Source organism: Manis javanica, chromosome 10, assembly GCF_040802235.1.
Source record: "Manis javanica isolate MJ-LG chromosome 10, MJ_LKY, whole genome shotgun sequence".
Lineage (NCBI taxonomy): Eukaryota > Metazoa > Chordata > Mammalia > Pholidota > Manidae > Manis > Manis javanica.
Genome location: NC_133165.1, coordinates 5,900,399 through 5,926,987, shown reverse-complemented (window position 1 = coordinate 5,926,987; position 26,589 = coordinate 5,900,399). Strand labels below are relative to the sequence as shown.

Sequence of the window (26,589 nt, the reverse complement as noted above, 5' to 3'; positions counted from 1 at the left end):
ACTTGCTCAATGCAGTTGAATGAATTCACTGAATAACACAGTTGGGATGAAGCCCTCTGCTCATGACTTCTGTCCTATATACAGTCCAGCAATACCAATTTTTTTTAAGCTATACTACAGGGAAGAGCAGACATCAACTGGTTCTAAACTGATACAGGTTTCTCATCTGAATTTTGTAACACAACTGAGATGGACAGTCGGATACGGCAAAGCGTGACCTCACTGTTCATTCCGCATTTAGATGCTGGTATTGCTCACTGTTAATGAAAAACTCACCCCCGCGTGAGAGCAGAGTTTGCCCCATACCCGGATTTAGGCAGCGCCACAGAGGACAGAAGTACGGAACGGAAGAGCAGGATATTTGCTGTTGTTTTTGATAAGGGGGCCTAATCCTTGAGGTGAATCCTGGGCAAACATCAAACACCAAAAAAAAGAGGCTCATTAACACTAAACCTTTTGTCCATTTAGTCACCAGTACTGGGAAATCTAAGGCACTTAAATCCTACAGCTGCCTGCACTTTGTTCCATAGCTGCAAAGGGGGAAAAAAAATGTCATTACATCCCTGGCAACACACACTAACCTTCTGAATGCTTTTCACTCTGGCTCCACTTCCTAATTTTGATTCTCTGTGTGTTTAAACACAACATAAAGAACAAGATGAAAATAGGCTGAGCCTGCTCCTCACCTAGAGCCTGCTGGGTATTCTGGATGACCACAACCCTTCCCTGGGGCCAGCATCTCAAAGTCCCTGCACGCTGTGCTGCGGTCACTAAATATGTGGCTATTTCTATTTCTTGTGTCCCCTAATGCCTACCCTGCTAGAGGACGGGTGGTGACATAAGGCAGATAACTAGTCTCCTCCTTTGCAAACTGGGTTGAGCAGGAATGAGCAATTCCTAGGAGTTGACAGGATTTGCTAGGAAATCAAATGGATCAAGTTGATGTTCCCCAAACTGTGGTTCTACATCGATGGTTCCCAAGACGGCATAAGGATGAATAATTTAATGTGTCCTCCATGAGGACAGAGGCCTTTGCTTATTGAGAAAGTCTAGAAGACTAGCTGGTACCCAGTGGGACTTCAATAAACATGGAATTAATGAATGAACATGGCAATGATCAAGTATCCCAATGCATACTGGAAAAAATAACATCACAGGTATAATTCTGTGGCATCTATCAATCAATCAATCTGTTTTTGGTTTGGGCAAGTCTACTTTTCAGTCCAAAATATGTTCATTTTAGAGATATTAAATAGGTATCAACCACATTGATGAGCGGATTGGTAAAAATTAGGAAGGGGGTGCTGAAATGCCTGAATTTTGAGACACAATGGACCACATTCCTTGTTTTCCGGGTCGTCAGCCCACTGCAAAGCACCTTGACAAGATTTCGACAGAAGAGGCCCACAGGACTCTTGGAGCTCTGAGTTTAATGCTTTTCTTACGGTTTCCAGCAAAACCCTCTCTCCACCTCCAAACCCCAAACTTGGTTCCAAATGTCCCAGGGGTTTCTCCACAACTCAGAGGAGTGGTTTTCTCTCATCTGTTCAAGGGAAACTCACTTCCACCCTTTCCACTCCCCTCATTTCAGTATGGCTCTGGAGGATGACAGAAAGCCTGCGCCCTAGTCACAGAGGCCGTACCACCAGCACGCGACCCGCTTTGGCCGCGTACTGCCTCCCTGTGCCTCTTGGCCTCACGCGCCCTCTTCTGCAGACGACCTCACGCACTTGCCTTCCCCATTCCCGGAACACCCTTCTCAGTTCTTCACTCACCTGATGCTCTCTTAGCCTCCAGTCAGGAGAATCAGGGCCTCCTTTGTGAGAGACAGGCTGACCCACCCACGGGATAGAGCTGACAACCAACACAGCCCACTTGTCCTTGACCCCTCACCCTGTGTGTTTCCGGCACAGCACTCCCCACAGCCAGGAAATGCCTCCTTTTCCCACTTTTGCGTCTTCTCTTCTTTTACTGGAATGCCATCTCCACGGTGGCAGGGGCCCTTCCTATCAGATTTGCTGTGATACTCTCAGTGCTGGGAACAATTCTTTGCATGGCCGAACGAAAGAATTGAGTAGATGATTGAATGTGTAATACATATCCGTCAGCAGCAGTGGCGTCACTGCCTCCCCTTGCTTATAAGATTCTAGAAGGTTCAAATGTGCTCACTCACTCCTCTTTTTTTTTCTTTTTTAATGAACAACTACTCTGCATTAGGCTTTATTCTAGGTGTTGCGGGTGGAGGAACAGAATGGAGAAGTCTCTCCTGTCACGTTGCTTCCGGTCTAGCAGGTGAGGAAGAGCATAGCAGAGGTACTCTGTGCCCTGGTGCTTAACAGACCTAAGAAAGGTGAGTTAAGAGGAGAGAGATCAGAAGGAGAAGCCTAGGCAACGCAAAGTGCTCATGTTCTGGGTTTTTTTGCAGTGAGGCCCAATCAAGCAGGGCCACACTATGCCTGGAAGGTCAGAAATAGCAGCGAGACCCCTTTCCTCAAACTTTTTCAGGAGCCAGAACGTTCCAACCACGTAAGCTCTGTTCTCATCCTATGCCAGGCCCGCGCAGGGAATGAATTGGGGATCCTTCAGAAAGCCCCTTCTCCAACCCTTTTCTTCTCCTGCAGGGACGCTGCTCATTTCTCCAGCTCTTTTGCACTCAGCATGGTTGAAGGGCCAGGGCCAGGGCCCTCCTGGGCTATTGTGCCTGAGAACTGACCCTATTGGACACAGGACCTCTCAACGGGGTGAGCCACACGTCACGCAGACAGCCACAGGCCAATGTGCAGCCCAGCAAATCTCTTTCAGGCAGTCCCGGAAACACAAAACTTTATGGATGAATGGGACTTCCTTGGCGTTCCTTAATTGAATTAAACGGCACTCTGGGACACCTCTCCTGGTCCATTAAAAAGGTCTCTGCAGATGGGGCAGTTACGCCCCCGCTTTTGTCAGCCCGGCCTCATTCACAGGATGACATCTCCTGTCACCAGCCCCTTAGGCACCGACACACCAACCTGATTCTGTTTACAATCCTGCAATTTCTTTCCCTTCCACAAGACTATTATTTGCCTGACAAACTACCCTGTTTTTACCCGGCCAATATGAATAAACAAGCATTATGTTCCCTCTTGGGGCAGAGAGCCTGGTTAAATGAATCAGAAAACCCTAAAAAAGATTGTCTACCCTCAGTCCATCAGCTACTGGACAATTACTCAAGGGCCAGCTGTAGGGAAAACAGATGGTGCGTGAGCACTCATAATATGGGCTTTCTCAGCCAAACGCAGAACCGGCCAGTTGTATGTTCTGACACAGAAACCGCCACGAAATGGCAGCCGGAGCTGCCGAACGGTGCAGGACTCCGGGCTGCGGACTAACAGAGGCTTATAATTTTCCCAAGTGAGTGTCAGATTAAGTCATGGTAAGGCAGAGGCCAAATAACCCTGCGGTCAGCACTGACTCCCCCACAGGGTCCTCAAGTAGCAGAAGCACGAGGTGAACCCCAGCCTACCTTACACAGGCCTTATCTAACTGATAAAAGGCCAAGAAGCCATGCTTTTCCTCCTCAACTGGAAAAAAATCAGAGAAACCAGGAAGATGTGTTAACTAACCAATGTGTGACCCAGGATCTCTCTAGAAAAAGACAGAGGGACCCATGCTCTCTCAGTCATCAAGGCCTGGAAACGGGCTCATTCTGGCCACTTGGATTCCTTAAACAATTCAGACATGAAGATAATCTATCCTCATTCCTGCCTGCGTTATTGACACTATTGACTACTCCCAATCACAGCACAATCTAACAAATCAACATGGGATTAAGCCAAGAAGAGAGAAGATAAAAAGCCATTTGGCCCCCTATAAATCATCAGACTGAGCAGCTCAAGGTAAGGGACTGGATGAGAATTGAACTCTTCTCTGCAGCCGGAATCGTTGTGGCCTACCTAACATTTCCTAAATTTAGGTCTGTGGCTGGTCCATAGGGGGCATGTCTCCCTCCTATAGCCTCAGTGTGGGAGCCCATCTTCCCAGCGACTCGGCACTGAGCGCCACTTTCTAATTAAAGACAGAAAGGGTTGAAATGCAGGTTTCAGTTCAATTGCTTTCGATCTGAAGATGTCCACCGTGAGCAATGGCTTCATTTACCAGGAATTACCCTTTGTACAAACCACTTCACTATTTAAAACAAATCGCATGGATCATCATTAAGTGGGGAAAAATTACCAGTCTTCAGATATTGACGGGGGCAGGGCTCACTTTCGGGGTCCCTCCCCCACTCCCTTCCAATATGCGTTTTAACCATTTGACTTGTTTTTAAATGTAGGCTGATAAAAAGGTTCTGAGGGAAGAGGCTTTGACAGATGAGGAGCCCTCTTAGAACAAGACAGGGAGATGCTGATGGTGGTTTAGGAAGAGAGAAAACTAAGTTTATGTGTCCCCTCTTGCAGGGAGTTAGAACTCAGTGTGAATCATAGCTCTGGGGGTGTACCTGACAGGCAGTGTGCATTAGAAAACAAATCTCGTGTGCTCTGTCCACAGCCTCACCCTACCTTACCATATGATGGATGTTTTCTGGTGAGCTCTCTGTGACTTAGGATGTGAAGACATCTCTAGTATAGTGTTATGTGTGTGTACATGAGTGTGTGTGTGTATGCGTGCATGCGTCTGTGTGTGTGTGGTTGTTTTCTGTTTCTCTGTGGAAAATGAAACACCTTCTCTTTTGACCTAGCTTGCAGCAAACCCCCACATTTAGAATTTGTATTCAGAATTTTCCTTCAATGCAAGAATGTGTAAATGTTTCAAATGGGGACCCACTTTGAAACTCTGGTAAAATCCTGTACTGGGGATACGTGAGTTGGAAGATCACCTGGGAGAAGAATCACCATCAAAGAAGTCTGACAGTGAAACCACTACAGTGTGTCAAGAACGGAGGCAGCGCCTTTCCTGGGACAGCAGCAAGATTGGAACCAGCTGCTCCGATGTTGCCAGTCCCCTTCCATCTAAGGGGGGTCTGCAACCACAAGCTGCATGCTACATGTTAGAGGTACACAGACGTGTGCATATACACAATGAAATGACTCTTTAGATTTGCTACGTAGACACCAAACACAATTCAACATTATCCCACTGGGCAGTTCCAAACTGGAGTACCATCTCTGATGCTAAAAGGGAAGAAAGAAAGAAAAAAAAATCATAACTGCAGGGAAATACCTATCTAGATAGAGTTACCAGTTAATACAAATGAATGAAGCAGAATCAGTCAACTAATTTAAACACTGAAGTTGCCACTTTGTTGGCCTGAATAAATAAGCTCTTTGTGGCAAAAGGGTTATGTCATTTTCATTTGGTCATTCCGAGTAGACTCAGAATGCTGAGGTATCCCAATTGATTTCTGTTTTTGTGAGTTGTCTTAGGGACAAATCTGGGAGAGGTTAGGAAGAAAGCCTTCATGTCAGGGTTGAGTCAAAGAAAGCAAATGATGAAGTAATTTTCCTTTGATACTGGATGAGAAATAAGCTCCATATGAAACTTCATTCCAGGAAAGTATGTTTCAGTGAAGACTTGAGGCTCCAGGTCAGAGTTTGTGCATTTACAAAACAGAATGATAGAGGTTCTGAATTAAGATAGTTTCGTTTTAATTATTTTCCTATGTGATTGATGGTCTAAATGACAAAGACTTCTGAAATACATTTATTTTCAAATATAATAGTATCATGAAATGTTTCCAATGAAGGTGTCATTTATCGTAGACATTGCTCAGTTCACCCATTTGACCAACTTACTCTGAGGGTACAGATTAGCCCCGGGCCCTCAAAATTAAATAGGGATGCAATAATAGCTAAATGGATTAATAGCAGATAGAGGCCATAGTGCCGATGTATGGACAGAAGACGCATAAACTGTATCTGTAAGTGGTGTGTGGAGATTGAAGTGAACTGTTTCACACCAGTAATCAGCCAGTTGCCTGGGCTGCTATATCAAAGCAATGACATGAGACTCCTACACACACTATCATGACAGACCAGGGGAGATGGTCTGAAGGTATGGCTCCCCCACCCTGAGCGTGAGCCCCTCAGAAGGTGGGAGGTGTGGCTAGAAAATCTGACTTTCACTAAGACAGGCAAAAATAAATGTCTGCTTGTACTACAGACTTCAGGCATTTAATGAAAGTCAGAAAAAAATATATACACACACATACCGCATTGTGACAGTGTGTGTCACAGTCCCACTTTATCTACACTTTCACTGAAACCATTAAAAACCCTTTCAAAAGGTGGAGTGTACGCCAAAGGGCATTTCAGAACCCACGTCCATCTGTCTTCACATGGAAGCATACTCCTGATGCAGTCACCTCTAAGTATTTGCTGTGGCTGCCCATGTCCCCTGTCAGCCTCCCCTTCCCAGGGCAGGAGACTCATCCCTCCTGGAAGAGACTGGCAGGTGCTGAGAAGTCCTGTGTTTATCCTATGTGCTTTTCCTTTCCATGGCAAGGATAACCTCTCCCTCTAAGGCACTGCCTTTCTTTCCTAAGTTGTCCCCAAATGAGCAAACCAATCGAACCATCTAGAAGGAGGGAACATCAATTTATTTAAAACAGAAAAATGCACAAAGAAACTGTGAGAACAATGAAAAATCCTAGAGCATTCTATTTGTTGGGTAACGCTTTCCAAAGTGATTAACAAATAACAAGAAATAAGTCAATTAAGAGGCAAAAGATCAACTCATATTAATAATTTGATTAAATCCAACCGAGGCTTAGTGTCTGTAGAAATGCTCAGTACAATACTCTACTGGTGGGAACTGGTAGAAAACATACACATATACACACAGGCGCTCACAGCAAAGGCAACGAAATGGTAGAAGAAGATGAATCGTATCATATGTTACCAATAGGCTCTTGGGAAATGTTTCCTGGCACAATGTATTTAATGAGAAATGGAATCAAGCACTACTGCAAAGGATAAACTAATTTATTCCCAAGATATTTAAAAAAAACAACAACGATAAAAGGCTGTTCTCAAATAGACTTGCAACAGAAAATACGCCTAAGAAATATTTTCTGGAGGCAACCAACTTGGTAACAAATCACCCAAATGTTCAAAACAGAATCTTGACATTTTACAAATACATATATTCCTGCAACACAGATTGAGGGGCTTTGGAAAAGGAGGCCCCTCCAAACACTTGTAAAGGAAGTTTAGTCGACCACAACCTCACACAGTTAACAAATGGGACTCTAGAAGGGAGTCCATCGAAAGATCAAATGACTACAATCGCTGTTAACTCTTCACAGAGCAGGATGGTGATCCTGGGAAGGGAAAAGCTTCCTATTTGCATGACAAAATCCTAACCCTGCCAGTTCACAGTCTCAGCCCCTGCGCAGTGACAGAGAGCTGGGCTCATCACCCTAGGAGGTAATGGGTCGAGCTGTTTCTCAAGCCGGGAACCAACTTAGGCAATAGCCCTACTAGTAAAGAGGGACAAGAAACAGAGAGGGTCCCAGGGAAACACCCAGAGAAAGACAGAAACACAGTGAAAGATGATGACATGCACACAGAAGAGAAAATACAGCCAACACTGAGTCCCCTTAGCAAGACCACGATGGGGGAGTGGAACAAAAAAATGCCTTTACACAGGGCAAAAAGGACAGCATCCTAAACGGCTGGCCTCCATCACAGCACCGCTGTGAGTCTGGGGGCACGTTCCTGGGCTGCCAGGCTCCAGAAACCTAGAGGTTCAGACCCCAGGTGAACTGAATATAGCACGACCTGGGCAAACTTGAGAAAACAAAAATACGGAGTGCACACACACTACACACACACACACACACACCCCACACACAACACACACATATTTTTTCACTCCCTATTAAAGCAGCTGAATTACAACTCCAGGCACCCGAATGCCTCCACAAAGATCCAGGCTCTTAGCATCAAAGGGGTCTTAGATTCAGATCGTCCCCCAGACGCGCAGACACGAGAAAGACGCCAAGTATGGAAAATACAGTTTGCAATTTTCAACTCCGGCTACCCAGGCTCGGAGGAGTCAGGCGTTCAAAGTATTCAGAACGGTGCAAAAACAGCTGGGCACGGGGTGTCCGGGCTCCGCCGAGAACTAGGGGCTCCGAGACACCCCTCCCGCCCGAACGCACCGACCCCCCTCCCCACCCAGGCCCCTCAGAGGTGCCAAAGCGCAGCCCAGCGACGCGGTCCCCCAGTCCGCCGAGCCGGGGAAGCAGCCACCCAGGCCAGACGCGCGCCTTACCTGCTGTAAGTACATAAAAGTCAAGGCACACGAGAGCTGGGGACACATGCCCACGTTGGGGAGTGCCACGCAGGTGGCCCCCGTCAGCGGGTGCTGCATCGTGCCTCTCCGGCGCCCGCCGACCACGAGTGGGGACGCTCGCGTGCAATCCCGCCGCTCGTTGCCTGGTCGCTACAATTATTTTTTTTTTTCTTTTTAATTTTGCTGATTATCTAAGTCAACTCGCGGCGGCTGTGTCTCTCCTCTGTCTCTCTCGGTCTCTCTCCCCCTCCCTCCCCCCGCCGCACCCCGCGCGGCGGTCCCTGCCTGCTCCTGCCCTTCCCCTCGGGTTTGCTAGAGGCCAGGCGTGCACCGGCTTCCCACCGAGACACTTGAGACGGCAGGGAAACTATTTTGCTTCCTGCGTGGCTGTATCCTTGCTCGCGTTTGTTGGGCCTGCTTTCTGATGCCCCTCAAAGTGGAAGGGCCACCCCCCCACCCCGCCCCACGTCCCCCGTGAAGATGACAAGAACAGGCAGAGCAACTTCTGTGGAAGGTAGAGGGGGTGGATGCCTCCTGCAGAGGCGGGGGGGGGGGGTAAGGGCGAGAGGGAGGGGAAGAGGGGAGGAGGGGGGAGATCCGACTCACGCTGAGGCTCACTCCGGCCGTGCTGATCCTGCGCGCCTCCTCATTTGTCAAATGGGTCCAGGGGCAGGGTTGCGTGTGAGTGTGTGCGCGCGCGTGTGTGTGTGTTTCCCTCCCCTTGGCTTTTCTTTCTTTCTTATTTTTTTTAAAACGACTCACCAAAATTCAAATTGTGTCTCTGCTAAAAAAAATCTCCGCGGGGCGGGTTTGGAAGCGAGCGAGCGCCCCACGTCGCCAGCATCCAGGCGAGCGAGCCGGACAATTACTGTGATTGCCCAGCTGGGACCCAGACTCCCAGGTTTGGGTGGCGGTTTGTTCGCCCGACTCCTTGGCAAATAAACACAGAGATGGGATTCCCCCCCCCACTCCTCGTGATAGTGCTGGTCCCCGGGGCAGGGGGAGCGGGGGGCTGCGGGCGCCGGAGGCAGGGAGGTTTGGGGAGGCTCCCCCGCCCCCCCACCGGCAGGCAGGGCAGCAGAGGCGGCGATGCACACACCCCCCCCCGGGGCTTTGGGGGCGCAGCTTTCGCTCTGCGCCTCGCTTTGGCTGCGCAGGCAGCTGCAAGCACGGACCAGCCCCGAGCGGCTGAATGGGAGAAACAGCCCTGGCTGGCGTGGAAATGAAGCCTGTTGGACTAACACGCCAGCCCTGGGTGAATGCAAAGGGGCTTCTTCCCACAGCCGAGAATCCTTGCTCTTCTCAAATTATAAATACACAGGGTGGGCAAGTCCGGGTCTGGGGAGGGTTTACTCTGTGGGCTGCAGCGGGCGAATTACAATCGCTTTATTTATTTTATTTTATTTTTCTTTCTTGCCTGGCCAGCCCTCCTTGGCCAAATTAGCATTCTGCTCCTGCGGAGGGGTTCCCCCCACTCCCCTTTATTTTATGAAGTAATAATTATTCATTAGTAGATTTCGTTAGTCTTTCTGCAATAAAATAGGATGTGACCTGCAAATCAAAAGAAAATATTAAGACTCTAACGCATCGGTGGTCCCTACGGGAAAAACAAAACAAAACACATTCTTGGCAGCAGTAAAATCATGACCAGGAATAGTAGATTTTTTCATATAGATTTGACCGAGTGATCAGAGTTTTGTTTTTTTTTTTTTCAGAGCAAGAGACTCTGTCTGAACGGCATCACTTTTGAACTGTTGGGTCCCCTGCAAGAAACCTTGCTGGGGGCTTGCCACTGGCCTGCAGGACAGAGCACACCCTGAGAGTGACAGGGGTGGCCTGGGAGGGGCCCCCAGGGCAGGACTCAGGGACTGGCCTCCAGGGCATCCCTGCTGACCCCCTCCGTGAGGCTCACGGGGACACCCTCAGCCAAAGGACAGCATATGAGCTGAGCCATCAGCTGGAAGGGCACACAACTCACTTTGCAGGCTAATCAAAATGCTTTCTGAAGAAAAGGAAATTAATTATTCCACAGTTCCATTTTTTTCTTGTTGTTCTGTTTTGAAACGCCATCAATAACTGTGAAGTCTTCACTATGCCAAACACTAGGCCCCAAGCAGGCCTCTTCCTTCCACCCCTTACTTCACAAAACCCAGCCCTCCAACACCACCTTGGGACGCACACACCCCATCAATTTAGAGGGGATGCAGTGGCACGTTTCACCCTCAGCAGAAGTTGATACGGAGGACCAGGGGGATGTGGGCTAGTATTTTAAGCTGCCTTTTTTTTTTTTTGGAACCGAGTGGCACTGGTTAGTTTGAAAAATCCTTGCTGCCTGCTGTCTCAGAAATCACATTCATCAGACAAGGTCTGATTGACACAGTTTCTCCCTTTTCTTCTTTTTCTTTTCTAACTTTCTGCCTTTAAAAATTTTAAACGTTATTTTGCAATTCATAAAATCAAAGAGAAAGCCACTCCACAAAACATACATGGAATAAAAAGTCAACGATTCTCCCTTTCCCATCCTTTCCTTCTGCCTCAAGCCATTGGCTGTACTGACCGTGTTTCACCCCTGCTTTCCTTCATTTTTTCGTTTCTTTGCTGGCATTGGAAAAGCCTGCAGATGCCCAAAGAAGAAGACAGAATTTTCCCTTCAGTTCATTTTCATAAGAGACATGATAAATAATACATGGCACTTTAATAAGACCTTATCTGAATGGTTTAATGAAAAACAAATACATTATGTAAGGAACCAATAACCGCTCTAGACCGCACTGAGCCAACACTGGTTTTCTGGTCCGTTTTCTCCCCAAAGTGGTGTTGAAAACTCCCAGTGGTGATGGGACCCATTTTGCAATAATGGCTCAGATGTCCCCTTAAACTTAGGTCTTCACAGTCAGGCATATTGGAAGTCTGCAAAGTGAACCGATGCAATCCAGACCTCCCAAATTCATCTCAAAGTTATTTGGAACCAGGCTGTGTTCTCCGGACAACAAACTTGGAACATTTCTGCACAAGTGCATGTAACACAAACACACACAAAGACAAGTACGCACCCCATCAACATGTCAGTTGCATAAGGGATGGAGCAAGAAAGATTTACAGTAGCTAATATCAGGGCAGTTTAATCTGGAATAGAGCATCAGATGACTCCAAATCAAATGGTATCACCACATCTGCAACTATTGCTCATTCAATAGCAAAACTGTCAGCCTTTGAAGCAGCATCTCGGGATGCTGAATTTGAATTCCATCTCAATGGAGACAGAAAGAGCCGCATCAATGCTACCAGCTCCCAAATGATTCTTCTACTTCAATAAATGGGAGAAGCAGGGAAAGAAAATACCATTCTCGACAAAGAATCCCTGGTGTACATAGTATGTGCATAGTCAGGGGCTACCCTCCTGCCCTTTAGCTACAAGGATCCTTAATTGAATGGTTAGATGGTTAGACATAACCCAACAGGAAGCAGAAAGAGTGCTGGAAAATCAGCAACGACCAATTCCATCTTCAAAGGAATGTCCCTTAGGTAGGAGGCACCTGCTTAAGTTTTAATATGACCCATACAACGCATTTGTAACTTTTTCCTTCCCTCAAATGTGTCAGCTGTTTAAAAAAAGAAAGGGGGGGGGGTTCACATTTTTTTTCCTTTTCTCTCTTTCATAATTCTTAATTATAACTTCCTAAGGCCATCAAAAGAGCAGACATTTCACTGGAGGAATCTTCTATGGGAGTCATTGTGCCTTAGAGCAAGAAAATCTCCAGTTAGATGGAAAAAGGACTTTCTGCTCATCAAGGTGATTAATTATCAATACTGAGGTTAGCTCCCAGACGATGTCAAGGAGTGGGTTTTACTTCCGAATTCTGCAACGGACAGCAGCATAGATCTTCAGTAAGTGGGAATGAATGTATCTCTAGGAAACTTTGTGGCTTATTTTCTCTAGCATGAGCACTTTGAGTCACCCACTTGCTCATATACTTGGAGGGTATTTAGTTAGCGTTGATTACATCACAGGCTCAGTTTTTTCATCTGTAAAATGAGGCTAACAATAGCTCCCTCACAGAATTGCAATGAGTCTGAAACTTTTTCCTCCCTAATTCATGGATGATTACAATAAAAGTTTAAAAATAATGGAGACATTGCATGAAATTAACAACTTTAATTTCTTTTTGCCGAGTTAGTATGTTCTCACTCACACACGCACACACACACACATACACACACACACCATCTGTTATCATCATCATTTCATAAAGGAAAGGACAATTTATACTAAAAAGTAAGAAGGACATCATCTCAAAATAAAGGACAGCCCTTCAGATGGATTAAATTTAGGTCTATTAAAATTTTCACTAAATTGCCCTTAATTTTCTCATTTAGCCGCCGTCTGTTGAAAATGTCATCAGGGAATCAGATGAATCTGTGGATCAGCCTTTGGGAACCACTGAGATAATGAATGTAAAGTGCTTCTTAGCACTGGCAGTGGCACACTGAGAATCAAAAATCCATACCTTTGCAGGGAGGGTTGAAAACAAAGAATCCTTACCCTCCTGGGGCTGTATAACTGCCCTCTTCCCCCCCACAGGCTCACTGCAGCAGCCCAAACACCTCACTCGTTTCTGAGTTCCCTCAGCCAAGGAGCAGCGTCCCTTTCACCTGGGGCAGGCTTAATAAAGGTCAGATGAACTGAATTTGTTGGACCGCCGGAGTTTATTCACTTTCCTCAATGACACAGCGGCTGCAGCCCTGCTTCTTTCAGGCCACCTGTGATGTGGTAGTGGCGATGGAGTCTTTGGGAGCTCCTTCTCGCTCACAGGAGGGCATGCAGGATACTGTACAGTGGTCAGTACGTCTTTTGGAGCCTCAGTGCTTGGGTGTGAAGACCTGGCCCTGCCTCAGAGCTCCACAGCTGCTACTCAATGTCTGGGGTTATAGCCCCTGAGACTTCAGTTTCATTCTAAGAGGAAATGATGATAATTTTACCTTCCTGATTAAGTTGTGAAAAGATCAAAGAAATGTAATACATGTAAGTTCTGCAGATGGGGGTGCCTGTTATCTAGCAACCCCTCAGTACATATTAGCAACTGTTTTCACGAATTATTTTTATTCTCAGTCCCTCTACAGCTGCTATTCAATGTCTATGACATTATAGGCCCTGAGACTTCAGTTTCATTCTAAGAGGGAATGACGATAACTTTACCTTCCTGATGAAGTTGTGAAAAGATCAAAGAAATGTAATACATATAAGTTCTGGAGATGGGAGTGCCTGTTATCTAGCAACCCCTCAGTACACATTAGCAACTGTTTTCATGAATTATTTTTATTCTCAGTCCCTGACCAGTTGCTGAAACAGACCTTTTTTGCTAAAAATCACACAAACAAGACCACCAAAGTCAATATATTTATGGGACGATGAAATCCAAATGCATTATTTCTTGAAAATTCTTTCAAATGACATTGCATTTATACAAAAATGTGTAGACAATACCTTTCTGCCCTGGTCTTTTGAGTACACACAATTTATTTAATTTTGCTAATGAATCAAATGAAGGCAAACTCTCACATCAGTCCTTGTGAACTAAATTCTTCACCAGCTGTATCTCACAAACTGTCAGGTTAAGATTTTTACTACTTTTGGGAGACGACTCTGGTAACACATGTATGGAGATTGTTTCTGGCCAGCTGGCTAATTACATATATTTTTTCCTGATCTTCTCTAAACCCTGTAAGTAGGTTTCTATAATCCCAATTTACAGTAGAAGAAACTGAGGCAACAAGGACACACCTGTGGCCCTGCTAGTAAGGGACAGGGGCGGAGTTTTCAATCAGGTCTGTGGAAGGGCCAGAAAGTATTCTTTCCATCATCATGTTATACCAGTAGCAGTAGAGATGCTGCTTACAAAATCATCGTCATCATCTTAATTTCACTCATCATTATTTGCAGCCCCTAAACCCAGCAAGCTCTTCTCTGAAGCATTCATCAAGGTCAATTCAGCTGCAAATCGTCTCTTTCAGGAATCTATCACTGACACTAACCACGTCACTTTAGAGGATGAAATCTCCCCAGCTTTCTTACCCCTACTTGCTTACAGGAGGAGTAAGTCTCACCCCATCCACAGCCTACCTGAAGTTCTTCAAACAAAACAAAACAAAACAAAACAAGACACTGCCTGCTCTGCCATTCGCCCGCACCTTCCTAGCACCAGCCTGACAGATGTTACAAGCTGTAGAGATGTTGTTCTATCAGAGCGGTCAACTGACACCTGTCAGGAGAAATCCAAGGCATACCCGGCAGAACCCCAAATTTAGAAATGCCCAGAGCAAGCAAATCACTGAAGCCCCATATGATTTTTCTTGAAACAGTAGGTCCCAGGAGGTGATGCTAAAGAAGAGTGTGATGTTTGGCACTTGAGAGGGTGGGAGTCTGTTTCCAGTGCACAGGACAGAATGTAAGAGCGTGGGACAGGGGATGGTAGGCGGCAGGGACAAAAGCAGAGCAGCTAAGTGGTGATTTCTCCTAATGAACAAGTGGGTAGGGAGGTCTACTTTGGGAAGCCTCCACACCCCACCCACTCTCTGTGTTGCAACTTTATGGATGGAACTCGAGCAAATCTGAAGGCAGAAGATTCTATTTTTCCTTCTACAATAAGCTTGGCTGCAAAATTCTTTGACCCCATAAATGCTCAGGAATATTTATCTTTATGCACCTGACTCACCCACAAGCATCTCCTACTACGAGTGACCTTGCCCCTAACGTCTCAAGTTCGGGAATAGTCCCTCTTGACCTTGACCTGCCCGATGTCCTGTCTTGGGGTGCAGGCTACAGCCACCACAGGGATTCTCAGTGCCCAGCATCACTGGCACACTTCAAAGCCTGATGATTGTCCTTGGTGATCGAGGGTGTAAGACCTCAAAACAAAACTAGGTCAGTTTGCAAAAATTAGAAGGTTATACAGCAAATGGATCAGTTACTGAAACTTTCTTTATTCTCTAGATCTCACCTCACCAAACACACCATCTTTGGAATTCCAACTCGTAGTCCCCAGACGGCAATTCCCAATCATGGGCACCTCATGCTCTCAGAACCTCATCTAACCTGCTGGCTCAAGTTTTTATATTCCCTGTCCCGGCCTCCATCACAAAAACCCATGCATAAAACTCTGCTCTGTACTATGTTCCACAACACATCCACTCACGTAAAGCACGTTTGAGTTCAGCGGACATGGAGACGGTGGATGTATAAGGAAGACTGACCACCAGCGGAGATTCTCCTCTAAGAATCATGAGTCAAGAAGGATATGTGTGTATCACACCCTCGCAAAATCGTTTGGCTATTCCAGCACCGTTGACTGATTAGACTCTCCTGGTTTCAGACTTTCTCTACCATACTTCTTTTTCCTCTTCCTCTCCCCAGCAGGAGCCAGAGAGCAACTTCTCATCCCCATCCCTTTATCCCAGGTTCCCTGTTCCTTGAAACTGTGGCATCAGCCGTCCCTCTGCCCCTGAGTCAAGGCACAGTGTCAGTCAAGTTTGCATCGGATCATTTTCCCAAACCTAAACAGTACTGTCCAGAGGATGGCAGACTGTGTGCCACTGTTAAAAGAAGAGCATTTCCTTCACCTGTTTTCAGAGAGAGTAACTGCACACTCTTTCGGCAGAGGGGCACGCAAGAGAAAAACTCCGTGTCCCTGGCTGGACGCCCATACGTGCTCGCAGGGCAGAGTTCCTGGGTGCGCCATGAGTGTAAGGTCATGCTGGGCGCCCCCTTGTGCTCTGTTGAGTCCCCCGACTCTTTTTCCCCATTAGCCATCACCCTGTAAGGCATGCTTCACTTCATGCCTGAATTGCTCTTCGCACACCTGTGAAGGATTTGGGCACTGGTTGTGAACCACTGCCTCCGACCCTCTGTGGACTCCTCATCCACAGCCCTGCCCTGACCTCACAGGCAACCCCTCAGGAGCAATCACGTGCCGCAGACAGCCTCCTGAGTGTCTCAATACCCAAGTCCCAGCCTCACCACTGTTTTAACATCCCCCCAGGCAGAATGTCTGCACGTGCTTCTGTTCAGCTCAGGACCAGCCTGTTTGTTCCTGGAAGCACCTACCATTTACCTAACCTTGCAACATCAACATTTGCCCTGCACACTTCCCTTTGTTGCTCTGAATAGTCAATTGATTTCGAAATCGTATCATTTTTAACTCTCCAACATCCCAACTATGAGGCCTATCTTCATTTTCCATTGCTGCTGTCCCTGTATACCACATGACTGTCTTTAGCCTATATATATATTTTTAAAAAGCTATGCTTTCCTAATTGGTTCCTTTGCCCCCAGTCTCAGTTCCTCCCAGCTTACACTCTACATTGAATTCTATAGGGGAATTTTAAGTAAACAAAACGAACATGTCAATCTTTAGCTCCAAAGACATTGTGGATGCCTCCCACAGATGAGGGCATGATATTAAATGCTTTAACCTGGTGCTACACCTCTTACCTTGCAAAATAACTGGCACTTTCTTTAATGCACCTCCCTCTCTCTAGATTCCAGTCACCTCATATGTAATCTTATAATTGCTTGTGCCCAATGCATATTAATACATCTCCAAATATATGTTCTTTGGCTGAGACAGCTCTAATGATGTGAGTGTACAAATCCAAGAATACCCAGTGTGTGATTATATAACCCCAGAATGAAACACACGTCTTTGCAGGTTTTCCAATGTTGAGATGGAGACGAGGATGACAGCCCTCTGTGTGTTTCCCTTTATTCTTCAAGGGGACAGCTCTGGGCATATGCTGATAGCACCATGTTACCCACAAGGATGCAGGAACTCAGAAGGGTTATGTAAGCATCCTGAATATAAAGGACACAGCCAATGTTGGCAGTGAGTTCCCTGTCTGTTACTGTCTATCTCCTGCCATACCATCCTTCAAACAGTAGCAAGCACATGTTCCACGACAATGGTATTTTCCCCTCAACATTGCTTCCACATCACCTTAGAACAGCACTTGGCTGAGTGCACCAGTTGCTGGTTAAATATTAGTTGAGTGAAGGAGAAAAATTGGAAATAGCAATACAAGTCCTCCTCTACTTCCATGCTTCAGAGATCCATTTCATTCTCATCAACTGGTTACTTCATTCATTCACACATCACCAACATCTGGAATACATTCCCTATGCTAAGCTGGTGCTGACCCTGCAGATACAACAGTCGGAAAGCAGGAGGTGGAACTTACATTCTAGATTAACCTGATATTTTTAGGTCATCTAGTTAAAAAAATTACCATTTGCAATTCTGAACCAGCATGTGAATCAGCATTGTCTCAATATTATGCAACAAATTAAAATACTGAAGGGAATTGGATTATAAGGCTAATTGAAAACAGTATTAGTTATCCATACTCCAAATTTCAAATATTGGTGTTCATCAAAATGGCCTCATTTTCTCACTGATTGGCTTAATAAATGTTTCACATCTGAATTTATAAAACTCATCTCTACTCTGCCCCTTTCATCTCTATTATAAATGGGGTTTCATATAAAATTTATTTAGGGGTTTCTACTGCTACAGCATACTTATATATTTGAGAATCCCTGTTTTGCCATGTGACACTGTGAGGCTTAGATTATAGATTTTCCCTCCCATGGGGAAAATGAAAAGAATTAAAAGGACTTTTTCTGGGGTCATGCAATTTACTCTAATCATGTTCTGCCTTCTTGACAGGAGGGTGGATGGCAATAAGGGTGGGGAGGCAGATCGCCTGGTTCTGAATCTTGGCCCCATTTTGTACCAGCTGGGTGATGTTTGGCAAGTTATTTAAACTTTTGAGGTCATGAGGTCCTCCTTTATAAATAGAAAAGGAATTAGTATATTTTTTCACAAGTTGGGTAACATGAAATTACATGCATGAACTGTTTAGAGCAACCCCAGGAACCTAGTAAGTACAGTGTGCATGTTAGCTTCCTAGCCTCAAGGTGATGATGATGATGATGACAGTGGTGGCTGTGGTGATGGTGGTAATGGTGGTGATGTTGGTGGTGACAATGGTAATGACGGTGGTGGTGATGGTGACGATGGTAATGGTGGTGGTTGTGGTAGTGATGGAGACATTGATGTTGCTGATGGTGGTGAAGATGATAAAGATGGCGGTGGTGGTGATCACGGCACTGACGACGGTGGCGCTGGGGGTGGGGATGATGTGGAAGTGGTGGTGGTGTTGTCAGTGGTGGTGATCTGGCAGTCGCTGATTGTGAACACAAGGGTAAAACACCATAAAGTGAGAAACACAGCTCCATTCTCTCCAGCTGGAAAGAAAGGGAGCCGTTCTTTACACCTTATTCAGGGGCGCCCACTGTGGGTTCACGAGCCTGCTCTTGTCTCATAGCTTTTGTGTTTCCAGCTAAGGAAGCATTGGGAATCGCCGTCACCACCTTGACTTGCCCTGCTTTCCCTCCCCACAACTGGGCCGCAGACATCTCCAAGGAGCATCTTCTGCACAGCAAGCGGGAGCTGACACCACTGTTCTTCTGGGTAACACTGGGGGATGTTAATATTTTATGACCTCTTTAGTGAAAACACCGAACTCCAGGGTGCTGATTCTTTCTCTGATATCGCTCAGATTCTCAGCAGGCTTCCACCCTCCTTTTCTCCAGCCCACGCCTCTCACCAACCAAGCCATTCCAATATTTGTTTTCCCTCTTAGCCATTGTTCTATCAAAATTCACATTAATTCCAAGAAGTGTCATAAAAAATAACATCAAAGCTAAGAATTACCGAGCATTTACTGACTGTTAGGTGCTATGCCCAATAGTTCACATTCAATATCACATTTCACCTTCCCAGAAACCCAGTAAGGAAGGTAATGTGACCCCACCCATTTCGCAGTCAAGGAAACTGAGCATGGGCAAAGATAAATAACCTTACAATCCCAAAACTCAGGCCAATGTGATTTTCTTGCCTCCACTCTTCTACTCATTGCATCACACATTACTGAAAGTGGATTTTAAAGCAGAATGTCTGAAAGTTGAACAACTGATAAAAGAGTTCTCTGAGAGCTGGTTCTTTTCCCTAGTAGTTAAATTGGATAACAAAATGCCAATTATGGTTCAGGTGGATGATGCCTCCCTCAGGACCCCTGTGGATGCCTTAAACCACCACAGGTCTCTGGTTGCCATGGGAACCTAGGCCAGGGTACCAAAAGCTCAGGCTGGGACCCAATGCCTGAGGAGGTCTGGGGGACTGTGCTTCTCCTGTCCACCCACAGAGCGTGAGTGACGTGGCTGCCAGCCAGCGAACACACGTGGAATTCAATTTTGATTTGTGGCTAAACAACCATAAAAACAACTAGTTTACTGCCCATTCCATTGGCGCTATACCCACCAGCTTTGGAAATACAACTAGGCAAGAATAGTTTATAAAGCAAAGAAATGCATATAAAATGGGGGGAGGGTGGAGTAAGATACAAGTCCGTACTTACATGGTATGATCTCATATATGTAAATCGATCTATGTCAGTCATTGACATTCTCCACTTCTAAGTTCATCTCCTGGGTCTAAAACCACATATCTACAGAGATACATCTAAAGCTTCAAGAAAACACCCACATGTTAATAGTAGAGCTGAGACTACTGGTGACTTTTATTATTTTTTTATTGCTAATCTGCATTAGCCATGTTTTCTATAGTGAACATGAGGTACTTTTATAATAAGGCATAAGGTTTCCTTGTCCTCTTACTTTGTTTTTGTGAAGTGTCCCTAGGCACAGAGTGAAAACACATCCTCCCCAATCCTGGGCCAGGTGCGAGTCCCACCATGGTATGAGGAGAATGGGGTTGTGGTTCGGAAGGAGCTTTGACCTCCTAACTATCCCAGTCCCTTGGAGATAGTTGGATGGTGATTCCAGAAAGAGGCAGAGAGTACCTGGCATAACTCCTGAGCATGGCTGCTCTCCATGTTAGCCTAATTATAGTCACCAGAGAAGTTTCTTTCTCGACTCTCTAGGTCCTCTGTGACAACTCATCATTCCAGTGGCATTTTTGTCGGGAAAACCTCATTTCTATTTTTATTATGAGGACCACCTGTCTTTACTAGTTCTTTCTACATAGATTAAGACATTATGAAGACTTGCACTTTTCCCAGGCAAATGCAAATTACTAATTTTCTCTCTCTATTAAGTACTGTGCTATCTCCATTGGCTTCATCAGTATTTATTTCACATGCTAAAATCATGAGGCTCCAGGGACAAGGTTAAATTGTTCATGGCCATACATCCTCATACTCCAGAGGTTTCTATCATTTATGGGCTGTGCTCTTTTTCAACAGAGAAGGTAGCCATGTAGCTTCACTCTGACCTATGGAGGCAGGATCTTATTTAACATAAAAAGTCCAAACACTCATCCTGCCATTTTTGAACACATTGATGCTATGGGCTTTTCTTTAAAGGAAGGAAGTGAAGCAAGAACTCAGACCCTTAGAATCTTGTAAAGCCACATGACGTTTGTGTGATGGTGAAGGTGAAAAGACATGACAGTTGGCTCATGCTACCTTTAGCCAAAATCGTATCTGATAATGGTGATGATGTTAAAACTTTTACCCAGTAGTAGGGGTTTCTCCACGCTAAGCATTCTCAATATTATTTGCATACATTTTTTATTTAATCCCCATGCCAAAATTTATATTCATGCATTCACCCCTTCATTCCTCATTTAATTCATACATAAATATTTATAGAGTAGTAAATTATATTCTAAGGGTTGTATAATATTTCCAGTATACAATGATTAGACACACAAACAAGCAAACAAAACTCAAGGTATTCACTCGGATGGAACTTAGAGTCTACCAGCAGAGATACATTTTAAAAATCAAGAAAATTAACATCCCAATAACTTCACTCTTGAGAATCTATTCCAGACAAATGGACAAATGGCCACACAAAATTCTATCATGAAGTTTTATTTGTAACAGCTAAAAGTAGTAATCAGACCAGATGTCCTTCAAGTGCTAAATGGTTAAATAAACTGTGGTATATCTATACCATGGAATAGTACTCAACACTGAAAAGGAATGATGGATACACACAATAGGTTGGATGAATATCTAAGGGTGTAACAGTGGGTAAGAAAAATCACCCCCAAAAGGTTATGTTCAATATGGTTACAATTTCTAAATTTTAGTGGAGAATAGTTTTCCAGGTGTTAGAAATTAGAGGAGGTAGGGAGGGAGGTGAATGTGTATATAAAAGGACAACTGGAAGAATACTGTTCTATATCTTGACTCTGGTGGCAGACTGGCAAATTTATACATGTGGCAAAACTGCATGGAACTAAACCTAGTCTGCCCCCCCGCCACCCCACCCCCACATACTAATAAAAGTAAAACTGGGCAAATCTGAATAAGATCAGTGGATTGTATCAATATCAATTTCCTGGTTGTGACATTATATTATAATTTTGCCAAATATGATCATTGGGGCAAAACACGTAAAGGCACGTGGAATCTCTCAATATTACTTTTTAACCACTGTTTGTGACTCTACAATGATCTCAATAAAATTTTATATTAAAAAACAAATTACACAGTTAATTTTATAAAGCCAATTATGGTAAATCTCATAAAGGAAAAGAACAGCATTTTTTAAAATGTAAAAAGGAAGCTATATATAGTAGGGGCTGGATTTAGACTGACGGCGAGGGGAGGCTTTTCTGAGGAGGTGGCATTTCATTGGGCAACTGAAAGATGGGAGTTGGTGGGTGGCCAAGTGTTCCAGGAAAGGAAACAGTGTGTGGCAGGGATGTAGAAAAGAGCATGCATACTCAGGGAACAGGAAAAGGAGCACCTTGGAAAGGGGGAGTCTAGTGCAACGGGGCAGTAACCTAGGATGAGAGACCAGAGGTGAGTGCCTGCCCTACCCCTGTGCAGGAGTTCATATCCTACCATGCCTTCTGTTGCAGGAAGTGAATCTCAGACCATTGATAAGAAGTTACGACACTATAAAGGGTCAGACTCAGGACTCAACATCAAAGCTGCAACTACATCTATCATCTCCCCTAAAAGACATCTCTAAACATACACTTGCAGTCGACCTGGCAATATCAGTCCTCGGTGTTTACCCAAGAGAACGAGGCATGTATATTCATAGAAATTCCTGTACACAAGTGTTTATAGCAACTTTTTCATAACCAGCTAGCAGTGGAAATAACTCAAAGATCCCTCAGCTGTTGGATAAACAACCTATAGTGCATCCACAATAGACTGCTACTCAGAATAAAAGGCAAGAACGAACGACTGACAGAGGCGACCGCATGGGTGAATCTCAAATCCATTATGTGGAGAGGGAGAAGCCAGACTCACAGGCTACCTACTGATGATTCCATTTACGTGACATTCTGAGAAAGGCAACACTAGAGGGACAGAAAAGAGATGAGTGATTGCTGGGGACAGAGGCTGGGGGTAGGGCTGGACCACAAACCCACCCCTAGGGAACTTCTTGGAATGATGAATATGTTCAGTTTCCTGAGAGTGGTGGTTGTTAAATCCCTGTAGGCACTTGGGGAAACTTGCAGAACTATATGCTACAAAGAGGAGTTTTACTATATCCAAATTATACCTTGATAAACCTGACTTTGGTAAAATGATTGTATGGTGTAAGCAGACATAGATTAAAACCAGAGAAGATCTCTCACTTCTAGACCATTCTGGGCCATAATATTAATAAGAATCTTCTTTTCAGAAGATGCAATGAAGGAAACTTGAATAAGGATGCAGCTCATTTGAAGGACTCTGTCCTTGAAGGCAGAACACCTGAATCTAAGCAGCCATTTCTTTTGTCCAGATGGGGAAGGAACCTAAGTCCTCTGAAATACAGGTTTGCACATTTTACAAGGATGGATGGAATAGGAGAACAGCTAAATAAAGTCAAGGTACACATTGCGTTTTCCTTTGTCTTTGCAGAGGACTAAAACTTCGTGCTCTGTGGTTGTGGAAATCAGACTCAGGGCTGGGATTCCAAACTCAGCTCTCTTTCCATGGCCCCAAACACAGGTCCAGCTGAAGAGGGAACCTAACACCCTTCCAATAGCTGATGCGGGGCCATCCCTAGGGCCAGCAAACACACCCACGTCTGCTGTTAGGCCCCATTCGCTGCCAGGGCCCTGGTCTCCCCAGCCCATGGGTTTCTCAAAGCCCTTCCCTGTGGGGAGTGTAATGAGCTGATGATTAATTTCCCTTTCACTGTTGTGAGTCATTGGGGGCTAGTTTCGAACAGGGGTAGCAGGCCTGGCCACTTCCGGAAGTTGCCTTTCCTTGGGAGGTTTCACATTCAAGAAAGGTGAATTCTGAGCCATCTCTGGGGGAGAGCTAATGCAGGCCAGGCAATATTAGGAGGAATGGGCATCCTGCATCATGCCTGGCCTGCTGGCTAAACCCAAGGCTCTGACCAAAGTCAACCTGACTCACCCAACGCCCATGCCAGACCACCGCTTTCCTCGGCCCATAACACTTTCCTTTTATCTCTCCTGGATCATATTTCCATCATGCTTTCCTTTATCCAGTTCTTAAGTGCCCATTTACCCCGAAGATGGCGAACACCATAGGTCAGGGCTGGGCTTCTCGGCCCTGCAACCTGAACACTTTCTTGCTTAGGCCTGAGTATGACAAGAACTCAGTAGTGCTTTGCTGAATAAACGAATAATAGAAAGCCTAGTGCACGCGCAGAGAAATGAATTCAAGAACAAACCCCTAAGAGAGACCACCTGGTGAAAAGCAGAAAATATCATTAACTGAAAACAAGACATCTTTTGAGAAACCTGCATTTCAGCTTTACCAAAGAGTACATTGTAGCACTTCGCCCAAGTGACATGTTATAGACAGAGAAAATGCAGTATTTATTTCTATCACACTGAGCCTCACTCTGTGTAAGTCAGAGAGGTTAGGCACTCAGCATGGGGTCCGCCATGGCCGAAGATCCATGTTTTAAAAATAAGAGAGAAAAAGAAAGAAAAAAAATACATTAAAAATAGAGTCTCCAGAAACCTTTGCCACATTGATAATCAGAGAAAATAGACCTTTTTTATCAGTGCCTCATCAGTACTTACATTTTTAAAATCCAGTTCCTAGGGGAACCATAACCAAATGTTTTTTAAAGAAAAGAAAAGTAAGAAGAAAGCAATTGAACAATGAAACTTTAACCATCCCTGCCTGCTCTGTAACCCTGGTCCGAATAATTCGCTTTCGATGAGATAAATTTAGTCTGAGAACAAGACAGCTTTGGCCCAGCTGCATAATTCATCGGCAGCTTTAATCTTCAGAATGGATATTAGTGTACATTTCAGGTTTTATTGCATTTCTTAAACAAATGATATTTTAAGTTCCAAGTGAATCTATCATGAGTTGGCAATCTGTAATATGTTTTCACTGAAAAAGGAAATCAAAATAAAATTCCTTTAGACCTTCTGATATGAATTGCAGACTTGGGAACAATCTGAGTATTGAGAATAGGGCAGGAAGGCACACAAACAGAAGTTAACATGGAACAGAGAGATTCAATAGACAGTCATGATAAACTTTTAATGGAGTATAAAAGTATGGTTGAACTTCCTCAGAAGGATATGCTAATAATAGAGGATAACTGTACATGATGCAAAGAAGTATATATTTAGTCAGTCATCTAAATGGTTTGCCTTCAAAATGTCCAACACCCTATGGTTTGCAAATGTCAAATATATATAGGAGTCTTTATGCAGTTATTTTGGTCTTGGGCAAATTTAAGGCTTAGCGATCCAGAGACACTGACACAGATTCAGTGGAACACCTGTCTATTTAGCTGGGGTATTTGCAAATTCAATCAAAAGGTGTGTGGATAGGCACACATTTGCAATGGGGCAACTGGTTGAATCAATATATCAAGTATCATCATATCAACCATTTCCAGCTTTAAGCCAGGTCCATGGAATTTATCTTAGGGTTTTAGACACTAAGCGAAACCAAACATCACTATGATACATGAAGCAACCTCATGAGCTACCTATGCAACGAAGTGCATGACAGGTTGCACTACCATTCATCTGGCAAAGAATTCTTGCCTCTTGTCACTCAAGTCTCCATCTGTCTTACTCTTGGGTCTTTTCTTCCATTGTCTCCTAGCATTTCATATCTTGTTTCCCCATGGTGGTCATCTCCTTTTGAAATAGGAATATTTCTAAAAGGAAAACAGCTAAAAGGATTCTCAAACTCTCAGAGGTGGCAATTTTTATTTTAATTTGTATGTAAGTTTCATCTTAATTAGTATTCTCATGTCCTAGTCTATAGTGGACACAGCTACCTCATGCTATGCTAGTTAAAAATCTTGACTATTCTTTGCCTAAAGAAGTCTCAAGACCATGATCTTGGATGAATGCCTGCTCTGGTAAGAACACCGTCAAGCTTCCTGGGCATTTAAGAAACCCTGCTATTAAGGCCAAGAACTAATACCCAGATTTCTACACTTTATTTATACGGCCATTCCGATTGTGTTGGTTACAATGCCTGTTAGCTCCTGCGACTGCTGCAATAGTCCTGACTATCTGGTGTCCAGTCTGCCTTCATTCAAAGGAGAGCATTCTTCTAGTGACCTGGAAGATTTAACCCTCCCACCTAGAGACGGGGTGTGGGATAGGAGAGGGTTTCAGGAAAGGCTTCCAAAAGAAGGGGTCTTGTGAGAATGAACCACATGGGGTTATCTCTTAGGAACTATATGTGCATTGCAATTGAATATCATTATATTTTGCTTCTTAATAATCCATTTTCATCTTTGTTAATAACCAACAGATACCGTTCCTCCAGGATGAATAACTTGAGAAAAAAATCATTAAATAAAAGTCGGTTAATTGCATTTCTTAAGAAATCCAACTTTTTAATGTTTCTTCTGAGAGCAGAACAGCAGTACAGTCAAGGATCAATTATCTTTTTTCTTTTCTTTTCCCCCTTTTTTTTTAAATTGCAAGATACAACCATTGCTTTTCTTAAAGGGCTGCAGACACATTCCCATTTCTTTCCATAAGAATAAGTTGAAAAGATGCAAAGTTATACAATCTACAATTCACTGCACACAAGCTGCTTTTGATTATATTGCCTCACAAACTAGATACTTTGCTGGGAAGCATAAAACTGTTTATCACTAAACATTTGAGATTCCACTCAGATAATTTACACATAATTAGACAGAAGCCCACACTTCCGAGCAGCCGCATTACCTCTTCTCTAACAGACTATTCTTAAGAACTATTTTGGTAGCATAATGAGTATTTTATGAGGATTTGTAATCAGTCTTCACGTAGGTGG

The 26,589-nt window shown here is 44.5% G+C and overlaps 1 protein-coding gene across 28 annotated transcripts in view; it reads right to left on the bottom strand.

The window, feature by feature from the left end:
- The window catches only part of RBFOX1 (RNA binding fox-1 homolog 1), a 1,840,194-nt gene that overhangs the window by 333,350 nt on the left and 1,480,255 nt on the right, over positions 1 to 26,589 (bottom strand). For 2 of the 28 annotated variants that reach the window (XM_073214720.1, XM_037020828.2), the window contains exon 1: positions 8,254 to 8,524. The exons of 22 other annotated variants lie outside the window; for them this stretch is intronic. In XM_073214720.1, coding sequence (XP_073070821.1) covers positions 8,254 to 8,352 — 99 coding nt within the window. In that variant the 5' untranslated portion in view covers positions 8,353 to 8,524. Of the gene's footprint in view, positions 1 to 8,253; positions 8,529 to 26,589 lie in introns of those variants that run through there. 4 more of the 28 variants (XM_073214714.1, XM_073214718.1, XM_073214709.1 and 1 more) reach the window with 4 other exon arrangements.